The following is a 20,167-nucleotide window of genomic DNA, read 5'->3' as shown; positions in this document are numbered from 1 at the left end:
AAAGTACCTTTTCTTTTTAACAGGTGTTATATAAGACAAAAGAAAAAGCAAAAGAAACCGAAAGCTTATCACGTGAACCATGGAGAATCTAGGCTTTCTTGCATTTAAAGCTTCAAAATCCTAAAATACTTAAAGTAAAAAGAAATTAATTGTTTTGCTGGCATTTGTAGCATTCCAAAGTTGCTCAACCATTCTCTTTATTCTGATACTTCTTATTACGTTATTGTTTGTTAATGTATTTTTTCTTATTTTCTTCAGATTTATGTATGGAAGACGAACTTGTTTTTATTGATAATCTTGAAAATTTTCATAAAAATCTGCCTCCTTCATCTGTGCTTCTGAGCAGACTGCAATTTTTTTTAGTGAAAGATCCCCTTTTAGATTCTGACGGACAAAATTTAACAGAAGAGAATGTTTTCAGGTATCTATAAATTGTTCTATAATACTAAACACAAATAATAGTCTGTGTGTAATGCCATTAACATTTTAACATCTTCTGTTGTATGTTAACTTTTTAACTAATTTATATCTGCAGCAGTTAAAGACTTCAGTTTTTTTTCTTATGAAAAAATGAGTAGGATGAAATTTATGTGCATTATTTAAGAAAACTGGATAAATTAAATTGTCAGGTTTTCATTCTGTAAGTGTGAAGTGTGCTCAGGCTTTAGTTTTGGAATACTGAAAAAATTTCCATTTTTAATGGACCTAGTTCTCCCTCAAACTGACCAATTCCCTGTCAGTAAAAAATAAACTTAGTTAGGCGATGCTTCCATGTTTTTCCTTTCTCTCCTCTCAGTCATGCTGTCAGTAAATCCTTGTGGTTACCCTGCTGAACTGTACTTCTTAAAGTTCAAATATTAACTATTATGTTTTTGCTTACTTTCATACTGCTAGGTTGATTGAATTTAATTGAATGATGTCTTCTGTCAGGAATTTGAACAAATTGTTACATTGAAACAGGTGTAAGTTATATTAAGAATGTCCCTAGTGTTATGTAAATATATTCTTCTGCGTACATTCATAAAGTCTGGGTAAATTTTGCACTGGTTTACCTCATGTCTGGATGACCTGTGTAGCTTCCTTTGCACTAGGTAGGTCTGCATGATTTACAAGGAAGGCAAAGCGGATTTTAACTGTTTTAACTGTACCTATATATTATTGTAACAGAACAGGGAGGAGTGGGGTTGTTTGCCTGTTTTTTCAAACATGAGTCCTGATCTCGCAGTGAGTCTTACACATAAGACTATGTACATGTGTGAGTACTGTGTGTATCCAGTGAAGACAGCGTGATCCAAATTCTGCAATGACTTTCAGAAATACCAATCACAGGAACAAAAAAATGCCAGTGTAAACCTTTACAGAAACATCTCTGACCTGCTGATCCACAGTTTACTAGCAAAGCTGCCAGCCTTTTGAAGGTTGGAGTCCAAATCTGCTAGTGGAGCACACAGGGAGATGTATTTAGACAAGGAAATACAATTAGACAGACTTCTACTTAAAATGCAATGAGCATCCCAAGCCCACATGTGGAACAATTTATACTCCTCAGTCTAAAGTATTCCTTCAGGAAAACAGTGGTGTCAGGGACTGATGTGGAAGCTATACCCCTGAAAAGTCATAGATCTAGTGCCTGTAATGGCCACGAAGGGAAAGCTTGATGAAAGGTTACCCTTCTACTTGAAAAATCTTCATCCCTGTTCTGCTTGTATCCTTAGTTTACAAGGCAAGTACTAGCCTCATTCCTGAGTTTTATTTCTTGGCATTCAGTTAAACCAGAGAGCATACTTCTAGTTTTTATTTCACTGAATAGTGAACATACTCTGCCTTCTTTGGTGCTGGGTCATTCCTGAAATAGAAATGAAATGTGACAAAAGATAAATAATGTCAGTGTTACAGATTGCATAAATTTTGTATGTAGCAGAAAAACTTGACATTAGAAGAAAATTAGGTCTGCAGCTTTTGCAGAAAGCATTTTCACGTGTTGGGACTTACATGTTGAGATGATGAACAATTTTAATATGGTTTTTTTTTCTGTACCATTTTTAAGGCAGATCCCAATATCAAGCGTTTCTAATATGCATATAATGTACTATTTTTTGAAAAATAATTTCAGTTAATTACAGAGATTGGTACAGTATCCCTTGGAATTGCTCTCTTAGAAAAGCATGGGTTTAGAAAAAAATAACTTTTGCCAGGTATATGGCTATCAAATCTACTGCTAAGACTTTCACTCTTACATATGATGTAATACAAAGAAGTCACTTGCTTTATTTTATGATCTTTTGAAGGGAATGTTTGACTTTCCAAAATGAAATAGTGATGGAAAAGACTAAGAAAGAATTGCAGGAGATTAAAGAAAGTTTCTGCACCATATCTGCAAAAAATGAAGAGGTATCAGCATGTTGTTTCTTACTAAATATTATATTAGTGATTGCTTTATGTTATGCGTGCAAGTCATTTTGTTGAATTATTTTCATACTTGACAAATATTTGTAGCCTTCATATTTACTGGATTAGACAACACTGGTATCATTTGTGGGTTTTTTTAATTTTTGGATGCTGTTGTTAGGATCTTCACTCTGATCAGTTGTTTATTCTGGAACTTGATGTGTTGGCAGTTTTATGTAGGTACTGTTACACTAAGAATAAAAGTGAACCAAAACAAGAAGCCATTATGTGTGCATAGAAAAGGGAAAGTTCCAAGGCATGTTCCAGGATTTGGGGGGCCAGCTTGGCTTTGTTTTTTTAGAAGAAATCAAATCTAATTTTTGCTCCATTTTTCAAAATTCTAGAAAACAACCTTTCAATGAAATAAATTAGGATTTTACTTGATTGTGAACTGGAAGTTTGGGTTCACTATTTATACTCCACTGTCTCAGTGTGAAATACTGTAATGCTATTTTTTTTCCGTTGTATTGAGCAAAGCTTTGTGCATACTGTGTAAATATCATATGGCTTCTTTCATAAAAGCTCTTACATTGGTCCAGAACTAAGCTGTTTCAAGATTTTGAAAAAGCTTTGACTGTACAGTAACATCAATGGAAATTTACTTACAATTCTGTCGTGATTAATATTTTTCAGTATTTCATGTTACCTTTTGAGTTAGAATTCTGCCAACCCAGCAATGGCAGGTCAGATTCTGTTAAGATTCCATCATATTTGGAAGTGAAAGAGTTGTTAAATTTAGCTCCAGAAATTATTGCTGATGAGGACATGTGTAAAGAGGTGATCAAAGAAGGTGAGGGTTGGTTTTCTTAAATGCTTGACCTGATTTTCCTTTCATTTATACACATTTAACAGAATCTATCTCTTTTATATTCATTTCACTTATGAAACACATGACAGCCTGTCAAATGAGCATTTCTCTGTATGAGACTGAAAACTGTGCTATAGCCAAATTTCTGAATATTAGAAATGTCTCCTCAAGTAGCCAAGGGGAAGCGAACTGTTTGTCATTTGCTTCAATCCATGATTGTGTGTTGTAATCTTGGAAACAAATGTAACATGAGCCGTGATTCATGATATCCAGTCTACCATGTGTTCATATAATAATGTAGTGTTATGGTTTCTTATCTGTAATTAAATTTACTTTCAGAGACATCCTTATGAGGATTATGTGCAGTACAGTCATACCATAAAAATTGGTTATATTACATTGTAGTTGCAAACACAAAAGCAGATTTGGGGGAAAAAAGGGTTGCATATTCCATGAATAACAGGAATATTTTTAAATGACAGTAGTAATTTCTTTAAAGAAATTTAAGAAAAGTTACTAAATGCTTTTATACTACAGATAAGTACAAATTTAGAAACTGTTATTAGATTGATATCTATGACAGTATTTTGTGTAGTTAAAAAAAAGAGACAGTGTCTGATTTTTTAATTTTGATTAAAAACCAGTTCCCATTGGTTTTGGCTAACAAGTGAGAAAAACCACTTCTTGGGTGGACAGGAAGCAGCTCGAAGCAAGATACATGCTTCTGAATGTGGAGGGTGTGTGCTGAATTCTGTCTCTGATAGGACAGCAGTTTGGAGGAGTAATCCAGTCTCTTACTAAAGATAGAAGCAAAACTTTTTAAAGTGTATTTTTGACTAAGGCAGTCTCATGTACATTCCTCTGATATGTTTTGTATGTCACAACCTATGTGCCATGTGCCAAGCTGAATGACCTAACCTCCACTGCAGAGGTTTGAGGATTTTTTACACAGATGTCAACCTATTATTCTTTTTTTGTCCTGTTTTAGTCCTTTTTAGTAGCAAGAGAATCTACATACACAAACTCCTGGTAAACTACATTTAGGCTACCTATTTGTTCCAGAAATCACATCACTGTAGTTGTAAGAACTTTGAAAGTTCAGACAGTGACTATACAGTATTGTATTATTTTTCTGGCACCTTTAAGGGATGAGACTGAGCACTGCTCTGATCAGCTACAGCGTTTTTTTCACTAAGCATAACTGTAATTTTTCATAACAATATATTGTGGAGATTCAGGAAAAAATTGCTTTGATAGTAAAAAGGAATAAATAGTTCATTTATGGCACTTTTTAAAATCCATTTTCAGATCTCAAAGCAGAAATTACATACAAATTAGAAATGTCCAAGTACTGTCCCATGCCACAAGAGGTTTACTCCAGTAATAGCAGAAGTATGTTGGAATGCTGTGAGTCAGGTAGGAAGATCAAGGGGTGATGTTTAAAATGAATTCTTCAAATGATTGTACCCATCTTCTGTTCTTGAGAGTATCTAGATATAAGAATGTTTGCTTTGTGTAATCTATACTATTTTGAACCTGCACCATAAACAAGGCAGAAGTGCCATACTCCTTTCAAGAATATCAAAAGCTAAACACAAACAACTTTAAAGTTCGTTTATGTTGCTTTCGGCTGTGAGTAGTGTCTGTATCTTTTTACACTTGCTTAGCTTTTTAGATTTTTTTATCTAACAACCAATCTACCCAGAGAGGGCAGAGGAAAGTTAAGGCAGATTAATTAAAATTGTTGAGTCGAAGAGCACAGTTTAAAGTTTGTTAAAGTCTTACATAAATGCTTTCAAAAGAGAGTGATGGAGTACAGTCCAGGGAGAAGTACTGAGTTTATAATTTCCAGAGGTTCAAAACTCTTCTGCAGACATTTTGGTTTGCAGATGGTTCAGTAATGCTGTGTCATCAAGGAGTTTTTCTACAGATATATACTGAAAGTGTTGGATATTTTCTAATATGTGTGTTGAATCTGGCTTCTCCTACACTGGCATCAGGAAATCCTTTATACATACCTACCTTTAATAGCTTGAAAACTCAGTCAAGCATGCTGGTTACAATGCATACCAATGCCAGACAGGTTTGGTCTGACTGTTCAGACTAACTATCAACCTCAGTTAAAGTTTCTTCAGGTTCCAGGTCTAACCTCTCAAAATAATGGATATTCTTGCCAGCCCTACTGTTTTCACAGCTTAATGTTGGCTGGCTAAGACAGGCAGAAAAACGGCTGTGCTGGTGACATTTTTCACCTTTAATTTCATGCAGAGAAGCCTGCACAAAGAGTGACATTTACAAATAGATGTGATCTGGGCAGAGTGGCAATACTTGAATAAACACGTACCTCTCATCCTAATGTGTGTACTATCTTCGGAAAAGTCTATCCATCATCGCATTGGACAGTGGCACTATTATCCTCCTGTACATGTTCACTTGATAGTTTTCTATCCAGCAGTTACTAAAGTCCTTGAGAAATTTTGATTTTTTTTCTGGACCAAGACTCCTCTTTTTGATTAGTTTCAGTATGATTTAAACTGAATTGATGATTGCCCCCTTCAGGCTAATAGCATCACACTCCTGATACTGTATTGTAGTGGGGTTTTGTTAAGAGCAATCATAAATGCTCAAAGTGTCTGATATAAAAGCTCAAGGCAAAGCTACCATGTCGTGTCCCACCAAGACAAAGTTAAATTTAGTTTCCATTTGGAGACTATTGTCTTGCATGTTTAACTGTAATCTGAATCTAGTGAGCTATCTGACTGCTCTTTACTTCCAAAGCTTACAATAAGCAGGAGGAATTTAGGTGATCTGAGCAGTTTGGGACCCTCCTCCCAACAGCAATAACAAGTTGACTATGATCTTATCTAGGATATTGCCCATTGTTCTGGAGTAGATGAGTAGTCAAACCATCTTGAACTGTTTTTAAAAGAAAGTGATTACATTAACCTTTATTGCCAGTCTGTTAGCTTAGCTCTGCCGTTGAATCAGGCAGAATTCAATCACTGGGGCACAGACAGCTTACCTGCAAACTTGTTAATGCACTGCTAAGACACTGTTTGCTAATGGAAGTTCCTGTATCAGGTGTAAAATTTCAGCAGAGATACCCTCCTGTCTTCTCCTTCTAATTACTTTTGCTATTTATGGATTACTAGAAGTGAAGTATGTTTGCTTAAACTCATAGAAGAGACAGTCATAAATAATGACATTTTCTGTAAATATTTAATTGTTTATCTTCCTCTCCTGCTAGCTATGGGGATTGATAAAAGGCTTGAGGGACTAGAGAATTCATTCAGTCATTAAAACTCTGAGAAGGGAAATGGCACCCTGTGTGTAGGCAGAGTTTAACTAATGTAGCTGGTTAAAATGTTCCAGTCTCAAAGGCAAAAATAACTAGACAAGAATGAATATGAACACTATTGCTCAAAGTGAAATAATGTGATTTTTAGATACGTCAGGAATTTTTGCTTGTCCTGTCCTGTTCGAAGAAAAGTGCTAAATTTGTTTCTCACCACAACAGTTTGTGAGCTAAGTTCACAGCAGAAGTCCACTGAGCTTTTTTTGTTCTAAGTAAATGGGAAAGAAATGATACTGATTGGAAGTGTGTTTTTTTCTTTTGTAACTGTTTTTATTTCTTACAGTTTTTTCCCCCCTAATATGTACTGTACATTCTTTGGCTTTCTGACACTGTCCTTTATCCTTCCTGCTCTTCCAGCTGTACAATCTGCTTGTTAGGTTGGACAAGGAGCAGCTGTAAGCAGCTGGGCAGGTGGTTGATTCATAGCCTGCTGTGTGCCAGTTGGCCAAACACTCTGTATGGTGACTGCAGCTGCTTACTGCCTGTTGGAATGAATAAGAAATTTGTTACAAGTGTTTTTCCTTATGGAGACACTTATTTTTCTGGCTGTTAGTTTTTACAGAACGTGAGGAAGTATGGTTTTTGTGACCTCTACTTTCTGGTCAAGCTTAACAACAAATACTGTTGGAGGAAGGCCAGAGAGATGAATGCCAGGACAATCATGTAAACTGCTGATTTTTATGGAATGACACCAAAATCAATGAAGTTGCAAATTCCTTATTAGGTTTGAATAAAAACAATAGTCCAATAAAATGTCCACATTTAATATGATTGAGGAAAAAAAAGGATATGAAAAGTGACTTGCAGGGAACTTTTAACATGCCAGATTTGTTTGTATACTGCTTTAAAAACATTAGTGGTGTAATTAATTTCAGTGGTCACTCCTTGAAATTACAATGAGTACTAATTCTGCTTGAAATAATAATTTTGTCTTTAAAATCCTGACTGTTTCTGAAGTTTGTGAGTCCATTCATCTGAATCTTATAGCCATCATAATACTGTCTGGAGTCTCTCTTCCATCTAATTAATTTAATTTATGTGAAAACTAAGGTGGCCAGCAGGGATGAACACTTAATATGAAAACCTCAGCCATAGTACCTGGTGATTTAATCATAATAATCATCTTACATGGGAAGAGTATGTATCCAGAACTACGTTACATGTAGTTACTACATGAGTGAAGGAATGTAATCTAGACATTATTATCCCCAAACTGTCTGGAAATTATATGTGAAGTATTTGGATTTTGCTTAAATAGTGAATTGTCCCATGAAAATATATTTTAATCCAAAACTTTAATGGTGTAAAATTTCTCAGTATGTGTGTTTCATTCAAAAGTAACTTTGTGATTTAGATTTTTTTATTTTTGTTTTGGCTTTATGCAATTTCCAGCTAAATACGTTCCATATCTGAAAGACAAAATGGAAGTACCTTTAACTCCTCCATGCAGACAGCAAAGATCATGGGTTAATTTTCTGTGGACGGGACTTCAAGAAGAACCTATTCCTTTTTGTGGTAACAGGTAACAACAACTTTGTAGTAATAAATCCTGTCATAAATCATCCAAATAATAAATCCTCCAAATTAGTGAAAAAATAACTTTGGCCTATATTTGAATTGGTAGTTGCGTTCTTTGAGATAGCTGCATACATTTTGTGTTTTGCATGAAAGAGTGAACAGAGTGCATGGTCTGTATCTGTGGCTTTTCAAAGGAGCTTTAAAAAGGAAATGAGGTTTGCTACTGTAGACCTCTTTCTCCTGCGGGAATTAATAGCCTGAAAATCCAATCTCCTTTTTGGAGTAGGCAATGTAAATATTTATTTATAATTATTTATGTATATAGCAAGTTTGTATGTGTGTATTTATACATATGGCAAACACATAATGTAGAGCATCACCTGCAGAAGAGATCTCCAGAAGAGATCCAGGAAGAAAGTATTGTCTGTGTTTTGGGGACATCCATCAACAATAGAATTAAAGCCTTTCCTTGCTGACATAGGATCAAGATCGCTTCATCCTTTTCTTCTTATCTTGTTTGAGAGATGAGCATTTTTTGACTTGCTATCTTTCTCCCATATGTGTGAAGAATTCAAATATCCTTTTCATGAGGGAAGAACAATCTAGATAGAATTCTCATTCAGTGCCACTTTACTTTGTGAACCAGCCTTGATAGCTTCTCTCACTCCTTCCTGTTCACCATGGTTTTACAGTAAACGACCCTCTATGCAGACAAGAAGGAATTTTAATGAATGAGTGAATGAATGAATGAACTTAAAATTTAGAGAGAAAGTAGATCTTTAAAAGGTAGTTTTGTAGAAATCAAAATTCAACAGATAATGCTGTTAAACTTCATGCCTCCAAGTCTTTTTTCATGTTCTTCTTAGTGTTTTGATTACAGAGCCCTCTAGGGAATACGTAGAATATTTCATGTGGCAATCAGAGAAGTATCGGGACAATATGAGGTCTCTTTTGTTTATTGGTAAGGATTTCTAATTGATGATCAGTTTCTAATTGATGTTGAGGAGTTTCATGTACATGGAGAAAATATAGCAAAACAGATGAAGTTACAGAGCACATCTTTTGAGCCAGTAAAGTTTATCCAGTTAATGTAACCCTCTGAACTTTGGATTGTCTGATTCTGTTAGTACATATAAAAAGTTACATTTAGGCAACATAGAATTTGGTATGTCATATATCCTTCTATGGAGGTAATTTTAATGAAGTAAGAGTTTTATTTCATTATGAAAATGTTCAGCTCACTAGTACTAATCATATTCAATAACCGTGGTAATTGAAATTTAGTAATCTGTTGAATGCTTTTCTGAGTGCTATTTTCCCTTAAATAACATTTCAAAATATATATAAATCAATAGAAGAGTCTTGTTAATGGAAAATAGTAACTTGACAAGAGCAGAGTTCATGTTAGGAAGCAAAATGCAAAACTAAAGTTGCAGGTTATTTCTGACAACACCAGAATTACCACTGTTCTTTTATCTTATTTGCCTTCATTTTACAAGTCTCAGGATTAAGTTGTGTTATGATATCCAATTCATTTGTACATTCATTTATAGTTGAGAATAATGCATGGTAGGCTCATTACTCTTTAAGTTCATTTTTTTGTCAGGTAAGGATTATGGCAAGTCTTTGTAAGCATGACAAGTAAACTCAGAGATAACGAACAAGATAATTTGTAACTTTAGTACTGCAGCTACACATTATTAGAGGTGAAAAAAATTTAAACCCCCCCTTAGTTATACATTCAATAAATAAAAAGCACACTTGCTCTGGTAACACTGACTACTTTGCTATTGAGTCTATTAATGGACACTGAGTTACAAATGGAAGTATAAACAATGGATATCTGTAGTAGATCATCAGTACTTGGGAGCTTTCATTTCAAAAATTGCATTCTGTTTTTGTATTTCTGGACTATGAATATTATACATTGATTTTTGTTTTTTGTAGAGCATCTGACTGTTAAACTTGCATATCAGCCTCATTCACTCACTGAACTGAAGGAAATGCTGGGAGTTGAGGTAGAAGCACCAATGCTTAGCTCTCTAGAGGAGGGCTGGTGGCTTCATTTGGGTTTAAATCCAGTCTCCATAGAAATTTTGGAGCAATTAAACGTGCATGCCAGGAATGCAAACAGTTTGCTTTCTGCAGAAGTAGAAACATTCACACAGTTTACATCATATCAGTTAGAAAGTAAGTATCTTCTTTTTTAAAAAAAAGTGATAAAAAAGCAAAGATAGGTACTTTAATAGAGAATCAGTGACAGTTACATACCTCCAGAAGGAAGAAAATGGAAGATTTCTTATTCTCAAGAACAAAATGTTTTATAACAATATGAAGTAGCAGCACTACTACAATTAAGGTGTACTTTCACAAACTTTAGAACAAATTATAGGAAAAAAAGTGTTTAACTAGACAAAGTTATCTTTTCTATTAATGTTCAGATGAAAAGTAGCATACACCAGCCATGCTATTTCTAATAAAATGACTTCATACAGGAGATTTCTTAACAAATAGTAATTTTGCTTAGGAATATTTTAATAAAGCAGATATTAGTATAGTTCTATCTGCAGAAGATAAGTGAAGAGAGTATGTTACAGTGAAAATGTTTTATTCTGTGGTGCTATTCAGAGGGATTTTTTTATGCTGGCTATGGTTTCAAATGTGAACCAATCATAACGTTCAGAATTTCTCATGGACCATTATGTATACTTGTAATCAAACTTAAACAGAGAATTAAAATAGTTATTTGAATTTTATCATATAACTGCGGCCTGAGTGCAAGGCACCAATTGTGGTTATAGAACTTGAATGACTGACAGTAACATGATATATTGTGAAACAAATTGGCACTGCTCATGAAAGAACATTTCCATTTAACTGCCTTTTACGTATCATAAAGTTTTAGCTACTGTGTTTAATATGGATGTGCAGCAGCAATGCAAGAAATTGCAGTCCTAGTGAAGCACATCTTTAGAGGGAGCTAGTTGCATGCTTCTTTTTTTTCCTCTTAAAAAAAAAAAAAAGTATGTTAATGAAATGTGTGGCATCCCACTTCCTAGAAATCTAACACCAGTCAGCACCATGCAGATGGTGAAAACTTGTGGTCAATGGAGCTAAATCCAGCTGGCAGCGGTCACAAGTGGTGTTCCTCAGGGCTCGGTGTTGGGACCATTGCTGTTCAACATATTGATACATGATATGGACATAGAGTGTATTTTCAGTAAATTCCCAGATGACACCAAGTTAAGTGGCAGTGTCGATCTGCATAAAGATAATGAGGCTCTGCAGAGAAACTTGGATAGATTGGATCAGTGGGCCAACGTTAATGGGATGAGCTTCAACAAGTCCTGCACTTTTGCAACAACAACCTCATGTATTGCTACAGGCTTGGGGAGGTGTAGCTAGAGAAGGATCTGGGGGCTCTAATTGACAAGCAGCTGAACATGAGCCAGCAGTGTGCCCGGGTGGCCAAGAAAGCCAACGGCATCCTGGCTTGTATTAGGCATAGTGTGACCAGCAGAAGTAGGGAGGTGATAGTCCCCCTGTGCTCTGCACTGGTGAGGCCACACCTGGAGTGTTGTGTCCAGTTTTGGGCACCTCAATACCAGAGAGATCTCGAGGTGCTGGAGCGAGTGCAGAGGAGGGCAACGAAGCTGCTGAAGGGCCTGGAGAATAAATCCTGTGAGGAGAGATTGAAGGAGCTGGGACTGTTTAGTGTGGGGAAGAGAAGGCTGAGGGGAGACCTCATCACTCTCTACAGCTCCCTGAAAAGACATTGTAGAGAGGTTGGTGCTGGTCTCCTCTCACAGGTGATTAGTGACAGAACAAGGGGGAATGGCTTTAAACTGCAACAGGGGAGGTTCAGACTGGACATTAGGAAAAAATTTTTCACAGAAAGAGTGGTCAGACAGTGGAATGGGCTGCTCAGGGAGGTGGTGGAGTCACCATCCCTGGATGTGTTTAAGGGTCGTTTATTAATAGATGAGCTGTTGGGGGATATGGTGTAGGGGAGAACTTTGTAGAGTAGGGCTGATGGTTGGACTCGATGATCCCAAGGGTCTTTTCCAGCCTGAATGATTCTATGATTCTATTCTCCAAACAGTTGCATGGCCTTCTGTTTTTCAGCACTGTACATTTTTACTTAGGACTGATCAGTACAAGTACAGTACAAGTGGATTCTAATGAACTTGGAAGGCAGAAATAAGAAATTAAAAAATAATTTCTCTGCAATTTATCCCAAATAGTTAACTCTAACCAGGAGAATGAAAAGAAAAAAAATCTATGTTGCAACAAATAAATTAAATTTTATATTTTAGGATGGCTTGAAGATAAGGATAAGAATTCTGTGACAAACCAGGAGCTGCTTGCTGCTGAAAATCATCAGTCAAACAAAGTAATTAATCCTTACATGTCGCCACAGATTCAGAAGCAGTACTTTGCCCTGCATGTGAGTGCTGCATCATCTGCCAAAATTCACAGTACAGATACACCTGGGGAAGAGCTTACTGAAGGAAGTATAAAAAAGAATAAGGTAGAAGAGGCAATTTATTTCTTAAACCAAGGAAAGAAACCCCCCCAATCATCTGAATCAGTCAGCTATAAAGATGTGTCTTCTGAAGAAGACAACTCATCCAATAGTCAAAAGCCTGCATCATCTGCACTTGCTACAAATTGGGACAATGATGATTCTGATCTGAGCAACTTTATCATGCTCAGATCTAAATATACACTCACCCAAAGAGAGGAAAATAGTGATGGAGATAGTCCTGAAAAAGGTATGTGAACCATTTTTTTCTGCCATTTTTCCAAGTTTAATTCTGCTCTTTTATACCAGTTACAATAGATGTTAGTTCATACTGTAGATTTAGGGGCGGTGGGGGGGGAATCCTTTGAAGTCAATAGTAACATTTTGATGATCTTTATTGTAGCTGAATGTTCAGCTAAGGATCTTACCTTTCATTTTTTGCTTTAGATATCTTAGGGGATTTTGTTTGTTTTGCTTGGAAGTGTGCTTTGTTTTGGTGTCTGGGTTTTTTTTCAGTGGGTAAAGTGGTTTTTAATAAAATAAACATAGGAGTTTAGTCCTATTCTGACAAAGTAACTCTAAATGGTACTTACTCCAGAGGATCTCTTCTGCCCGTATGTTCTAAATCAGATCTCCTGGCCTCTTTGGAGAAATAGTCGTTATCAATTGTAGTTATCAAACAGCAATTACCAATACCCTTACTTTTGTAGAACCAGCATAGCCTATAAAATGAACAAGAGACAAAATTCTCTGGAAAGAAAGATTTGAGCCAGTTGCGTTGGTGCAAACCCCATTGAACAGTGAGGCAGAACAGGTCTTAGGGAAAACAGAAAGTTGTTGGTAGCCCTGTTGATGACAATGGTTATGAAAGATTGCATTGTAGAAATGTAAAATAGCTGAAAGGGAAAAGAAGTAGAAGAAATTCCTTATTTTTTAAAAAAAAAGAAATATTTGTGACACAAAATGGTAGGAGACAATGACATATTTCCAGATTCACTTTACAGGATAAAGTTGTATTAAAAAAATAGTATTTTTCTTTTTTGGACTTGTATAGCAGAATTTTGACAATAACTTTTATCTGTTCTTCAGCTATATGTCCCAGCATTAAAAGAAAAAAAAAAAAAAAAAGATTAAAATTATTGCATAAAAGCTTTCAGCAATAATTCCTATAGGATACAGTTGGAATATTTATTTAATTGCAATCTTATGTAATCTTGTGGAGGAAATTATTTCTTGGTAAAATTAATCTGTTACTGACACTGGTGGACATGCATAAAATAATTCCGTGGCCTCAGAAAGAAACAATAACAATTTAAAAGTAGGAGATCAAGGTACTGAACTGAAGTTTTATGCTGCCATCTAGTGAACTCTGACTAGAACTGCATCTCCTAACAAGAAATAGAAATGTATTGAAAGACAAGCTATGTTACATTTACTAATAGGCTTGTGGAGGTTTAAGTAAGTTAAATACAGTTTAAAAAATGTTTACAGGTAGACCCTGGTGTTGCAGATCAGTTATGTCTGATATATACAGAAGCCATTGAATGTATAGGTCTTACCACACTGATGTAGAAATTATGTAAATTATTGTATGTAGAAATTATGTAAATTATTGTATACTTTTGTAATAATGAAAAGTTTTTATTAAGGGTAGTTCTAAATTTAAGTGAAAATTCCAGCACTGCTTGTAGGGCTCTTTCTCTATTGTCTTTGTTGTTTGGCTTATTTTTTGAAGATGTCATTGTGTAGAATATTTAGTTCAGAAAATACACAGAAGGGAAATATTAGCAACAGTTAATTGATTCAGTTTTGAACCCTGGATAGCTTTTAAAAATCAGGAAGGGTTTTTTTAACTTAACTAGAAAAAAAAAATGTTTCTTTATGTCTGTATGATCAGTTTGCTTTCTGAGGAAAATGACTTTCTTAACTAGAAAACATCAGTAATATTTAGGAGACACTTTTTCAGCCAGAACCCCTCTCAGAAATAAGGAGGTAGAGCTACCAAAGGAAGCTTTGTGGGCAGAAGCTGTAGCTCATGTGTCAGTATCTATAAGGGAGAAGGGAAGGAGATTTAGAAATACTAACAAATTGCAAAAGATCGCTATAAGGCAGGAGGAAAAGTTCTGAAAAGAACTAAAAAAAAAAACCCTCAACCTTTTTTTTTTTTTTCTGCCATTTGCAGCTTCCATGTACTTTCTGGGTCCCTTACAGTTTCTTACCTTTTCTACTTCCACTTACTCTTTTTCATAGTTTGAGCTCCTCTTAGTCAGCAGCATCTTTCCTCCCATACATGTTCTTTCTCCTTATAAAGGCATACAAGGTTTCCTGTGGAGTTATATTACAGAACTATAGTACCACCTCCTTTATTTTCCCACCTCTGTATTTCTGCCCTAAGGAAGAGGAGCTTGATAATGCCTTACTTGTTGGGCTGTGAAGACTGACAGGCTCTCATCTCTCTGTGTCTTGGTGGGTTTTCCATACTGTATAAACCCATGAAAACAATAAAAAAAAGTTCATGAAAAGAAAATGTATGTCATAGAGACTACTTGATTTGAAATTATTTTTACATATAATTTATAGAACAGTTTTCTTATTCATTGAGCCGGTTTTGTGATATTTTTATCTAAATGATCACTTGTGGTTTAATGATTTAGTGCTACAACCTGAAGAACAGCATATGCATGTCCACAAAGAGGACAGTTCTGTTTGTGAGACTGTAAGAAGAGATGAAAAAGAACAAGAGAATGAGGACAGTGTCACAGTCAATATTCAAGCATCAGGTATACTATTTTTGGATATGCTTTATTTTATAAATCTTTACATTGTAATTTTTATATTAAATAGTACTACTGTTGTGGTTTAACCCCAGCTGGCAGCTAAGCACCACACAGTCACTCACTCATGCCTCCACCCCCTGGTGGGATAGGGAAGAGAATTAGGGAAAAGAAGGAGAATCTGTGGGTTGAGATAAGAATAGTTTAATAATTGAAATGAACTAAAATGTAGTAGTAGTAGTAGTAGTAGTAGTAGTAGTAGTAGTAGTAGTAGTAATAATAATAATAAATGAAAATGAAGATTACGAAAAGAGAGAGAAATAAACCCCAGGAAAAGACAAGTAGTGCACGGTGCAATTTCTCACCACCTGCTGACTGATGCCTGAGCAGCGATCAACCCCTCCCAGCCAACTCCCCCCAGTTTATATGCTGAGCATGACGTTCTGTGGTATGGAATAGCCCTTTGGCTAGTTCGGGTCAGCTGTCCTGGCCTGCTCCCTCACAGCAGAGCATGGAAAACTGAAAAATCTGTGATTTAGGGTAAGCACTACTTAGCAACTACTAAAACATCAGTGTGTTACCAACATTATTCTCATCCTAATTCCAAAACACAGCACTGTACCAGCTACTAGGAAGAAAATCAGGACAAATATGGAAATTATTAGGCTTAACCTCTGTGCCTTGTGACTGAAAACATTGCAAATAGACGGATATTTATTTTGAGGTAGGTGAGAGCAGGCTATGGAATTCTGTCTTAAGACTGAAGCCATCTGCATGAACAGTTAAAGGACTTTGAGTTATGTCTGATCTAAATCCGTGGACATGAAATTTCTTCATGCCAATCAGTGCCCTCAAATTATCATTCTGCACTTTGACGGTGTAAATAAAAAACCTGAAGATGGAGGGGAGCAGTCATTTTGGTAGGAAGTGTCTTTAACACAGTAGTAATCCACTGTGGATTTATCTCACACATGATTGAGCCTTACTCTGTGAACTCTTGCTGTTGTACTTTTCAAGACATTATATCAAAGAACATGCACTGACAACAATTTCGTCATGGAGAAGAAATGGTGGAGAAAAACCTAGAAGATACTTATACAAGATATTTTACAGCCTCAAATTAAGTACACCCATGCTAGAAAGTTGTAGGCCTAGGACAGATTAGTTTGGTTTTCCATGGAAATGCACTCACTCCAACTGTGTGCTTAATTGGGACTCTTTCACAAAACCAGTGAAAGAGTAGAACGCTGTTTTCATCTGTTCCCATCTGAGATAGGAATTGCATAACAGCTATAAGCTTAATTTTTTATTTTAATAAATTTTGAAGCAAGACTCATTTAATGCAACTGGAAAAAAAATTAAAGCTTTTCGAAGCAGATAAAACAAAAATTAGCATTTTTCAGAGCTAGTATTTGTTGGGACTGAATGTCCTTTATAGTCCTTGAAAGAGAGTGTGTTTCACCATGGTGGCCCTGCACATGAAGGAAAGGAATCTTTCTCAAAAACAAGCTAGCAAAAACAGAGCTTAGAAGGATTCACACAAGCATTCTACTTATCATTTTAAAAATACACTTTAAAAATAAAATGATACATTAATACAGGAATGCCCAAATGAAATTATACAACAGGCACCCACAATACTATAGTATCTGACCTATTTCCATAAAGGCTGAAAAACCTAACATAGTAATATACCTATTTTATAATGCTTAAAGATATGAAATTATTAGTTGTTCTTATGAAACAGTACATTGATCAACTGAAGTTAAGTCAGCTGCTAGTCAAATAATTTATATAGATCAGTTAAAATATTTTTGCAAAGTAATAGTAAATCTTTGAAAATGAAGAATCACAGAGTTCTGATCTTGTTGATATGATCAACTCAATTATAATTTTAAAAAATGGGTATGCAAGAGTTTCACCTTCTTGCCTGAAGTTCCCTTTCAACTCATTCAGCAATTCACAGCACTGTCATAATAGCAAGAAACTCAGTTGTAATTTTGAAAGAATTGTGAAACAGCCACCCCGAAGCTATTAAGAACTGTTACTATGAAAGCACACAGAGACTAACAGATTGGCTTGTTTAGCCTTGTTAGACAAAGACATTAGAAGTTAAATACCAGGGAAGGAGGGCTGTTTAAGTGTAAGTTATAGTAACAAATGGATAATAAAGGGACTAAGTTTAGACTACAAAGTAGAAGTTTATAGAACAATGGGATAATAGTACAATCTTAGTGGGAGTCACAGGAGTCAAAAATCCAAACTTTTTGTCACAGAGTGTGATCACTTTATGAAATGCATGAAATAACATGGTGCCTGCTGTGAGGATCAGCTTAATTCCTCCACCCAGGAGGCTCCCTGATGAACAACTGTTTTTCTACTAATGTTAACAGCTTTCATGAAAAAGTCAGCGCTGTCTGCGTTTTTCTAGGTCTTTTGAGTGTTCTTGTCTAGTAGTAGTATATGAAACCAAACTTTATTATTATGTTTTGTTTATTGTGCTATCCAGAAAGCCAATGCCAGGCATACTGCCTCTTGGAAGAAGCAGCCACTCCTGTTCTAAAAGATTTAACACATCTGGGTGTACTTGCTTCTGTAAATTGGAGCTTTGACAGCATTAAATTTGATCACACAAGATTTTTCTTAAGACAGCAAGAGAAAGTGATATGTGATCATTTTGAACAAGGTACATATTTTTTAAAAACAACTGTTGTTTTCTTCTCTAATACTAATATAGGTTTAATTGGTGATGCAAGGTTCAAGATGTTTGATAAATGAACGATAAAACTTTCAGCAGTTTATCTTGTAGAGTTACAGTAATTGCTTTTCTCTTTCATTTCCAAACTAATGTCTCCTAGTTCTTCAGCATTACATTTAGTAATCCAAATATTGTAATATAAAAAATACTCTAATTGAATTTAATCTTGAAATATTTTAGATATGCTTCTGAAATGTTGCTTCTATATCAAACGATATTTAAATCTTTTTCGTGCTAGACTTTAAAATTAAAAGCTGTCTTTGTTGTTTGTTTTCTTTTGGTAGCTATCGTTTGTCACACCTGCATGATGCAAGATGCTAAGCCTATGTTAAAAATGAGGAGAAAAGAAGTCCATATTATTCTGATTTCTTTCAGACTTAATTTCTCTTGTATGTGCCATGTGAAAACACTATAAAACCAGGAAAATGAAAGCAAAAGCCAGCAAAATCAGTGACCCCTTGGAAAGATTTTTGGCTATAGATAAAGCGCGGGTCAGGAAAATCTCACAGCAAAATACAGACTGTGTTTGCGGAAGATTTAGAAAGCTATTGGGTATTTTGGAAATTTTTTTGAGTTGTACTGCTCATAGTTGAGAACTAGTTGTAAGGATAACATAGCAGGTCAATTACTACCTGCCAAGTTCTTATATTATGTCACAAGTTATGTGATAAACTTCACCTATCTCAATTTTATTGCTTTCTGTGTTGAATATCTTTTTCTTAAAACTGATGATAATGAAAATACAAATGAGAAAGAAGATAAACAAAAAAATGTTAGTGGTCTCTGCAGAATGACAGCCTGTGATCTGAATTACCATATTAAAATTGTCAGCCTTGGGGCTCTCTTAATTTGAGGAAGCTTACAAAAAAACAAAGACCATCTTCACAAACATGAAGGAGAAACTCTATATCTGTATCAGTGAATAACAGAAAGGAAAACACTGCTGAGAAAAGTATACAGAGAACTACTACTGCTTCTCAAAATGAGGGAAAAAATATGTAAGAGTCTGCATTTGAATTCAAGATTAGTTTAAGAAAACTTACATCCTTTCAGATGCAATTTACACGCTGTAGAAATGTAGCCTGAAGTAGGAGCTGGGCCAAGTGGCATTCTTATGCAAACTTCAGAGCTTTCTTTGGTTGTAGATTAGCTGTGGGTTATGTTACCAATTGCTAAAATTACAGCAATGAAATGAATGAAAATGTTTAGTGGCTGAAATACTGATGAGGCAGATATCATCTATTGGACCTTCCTTCTAAGGGCAAGTGTTTTCTGAGGAATGGATAATATTTACCCACCCCTTGTTATACAAAAATGACTGTTGTTGAACACAAAATTGGCCTATGAAATAGGTGGAACTTTGGACTGCAGCTCAAGGAAAGCAGTAAAAACTTTTTGCTCTTTGTTTAAATACCAAAAAAGGTCAGGTTGTTTTAGCTACTATTGTTTGCACTGAAGAGAGAGAAAAGTGCATTTTGCATTTTTTTTCCCAGCTAACGAAGTAGAACGAGATAAGAATTTTCTTGCTAGAAGGTCCAAAGAAACAGAAATGGGGAAGATTCTAACACACCACTCCATTCCTACTTCTGTCACTGTGCTAGAGATTCTAAAATCTCCCTAGTAATTTACTTTACTCTTTTATTGCCTTCCTGGTTTTAATAGTTTCACAATATCCAGTCTCATTCCAATTTACAATTCCACAGGATATTCATGCATTTTCTAATTAATTCCCAATAATCATGTACTATGATGCCATTGATTTATTAGAAGATTATTATTCCCCTGCTGGTCTTTTCTTTCTGCACCAAATATCACCAAATGCTCCTGACTTTCGTTATAAAATGTGGTTTCTTCCTGTCTTGCTTTGTTTCTAAATGACCTATATTCCTCACTGAGTTTTATGGTGAGTGGTATCAAGAACTGGACATAGTCCTTCAGTTTCAGCCCCTTCATTGACAGAGGTGAGGTGAACAGTCACTTT

General features: G+C 35.4%; 1 protein-coding gene across 1 annotated transcript in view; it reads left to right on the top strand.

Annotated features, from left to right (window-relative positions):
- SHOC1 (shortage in chiasmata 1) overlaps nt 1–20,167 on the top strand; it is a 65,205-nt gene that overhangs the window by 21,592 nt on the left and 23,446 nt on the right. Inside the window, exons 6-15 of the mRNA XM_074932725.1 lie at nt 259–421; nt 2,289–2,391; nt 3,082–3,238; nt 4,565–4,672; nt 8,004–8,133; nt 8,996–9,090; nt 10,077–10,319; nt 12,446–12,904; nt 15,309–15,434; nt 17,938–18,114. Coding sequence (XP_074788826.1) covers nt 259–421; nt 2,289–2,391; nt 3,082–3,238; nt 4,565–4,672; nt 8,004–8,133; nt 8,996–9,090; nt 10,077–10,319; nt 12,446–12,904; nt 15,309–15,434; nt 17,938–18,114 — 1,761 coding nt within the window. The remainder of the gene's footprint in view (nt 1–258; nt 422–2,288; nt 2,392–3,081; nt 3,239–4,564; nt 4,673–8,003; nt 8,134–8,995; nt 9,091–10,076; nt 10,320–12,445; nt 12,905–15,308; nt 15,435–17,937; nt 18,115–20,167) is intronic.

The sequence above is a fragment of the Athene noctua genome, chromosome Z (genome assembly GCF_965140245.1).
Source record: "Athene noctua chromosome Z, bAthNoc1.hap1.1, whole genome shotgun sequence".
Taxonomy (NCBI): Eukaryota; Metazoa; Chordata; class Aves; order Strigiformes; family Strigidae; genus Athene; species Athene noctua.
The sequence above is the reverse complement of the archived record's forward strand: the minus strand, read 5'-3'. Positions and strand labels throughout refer to the sequence as shown.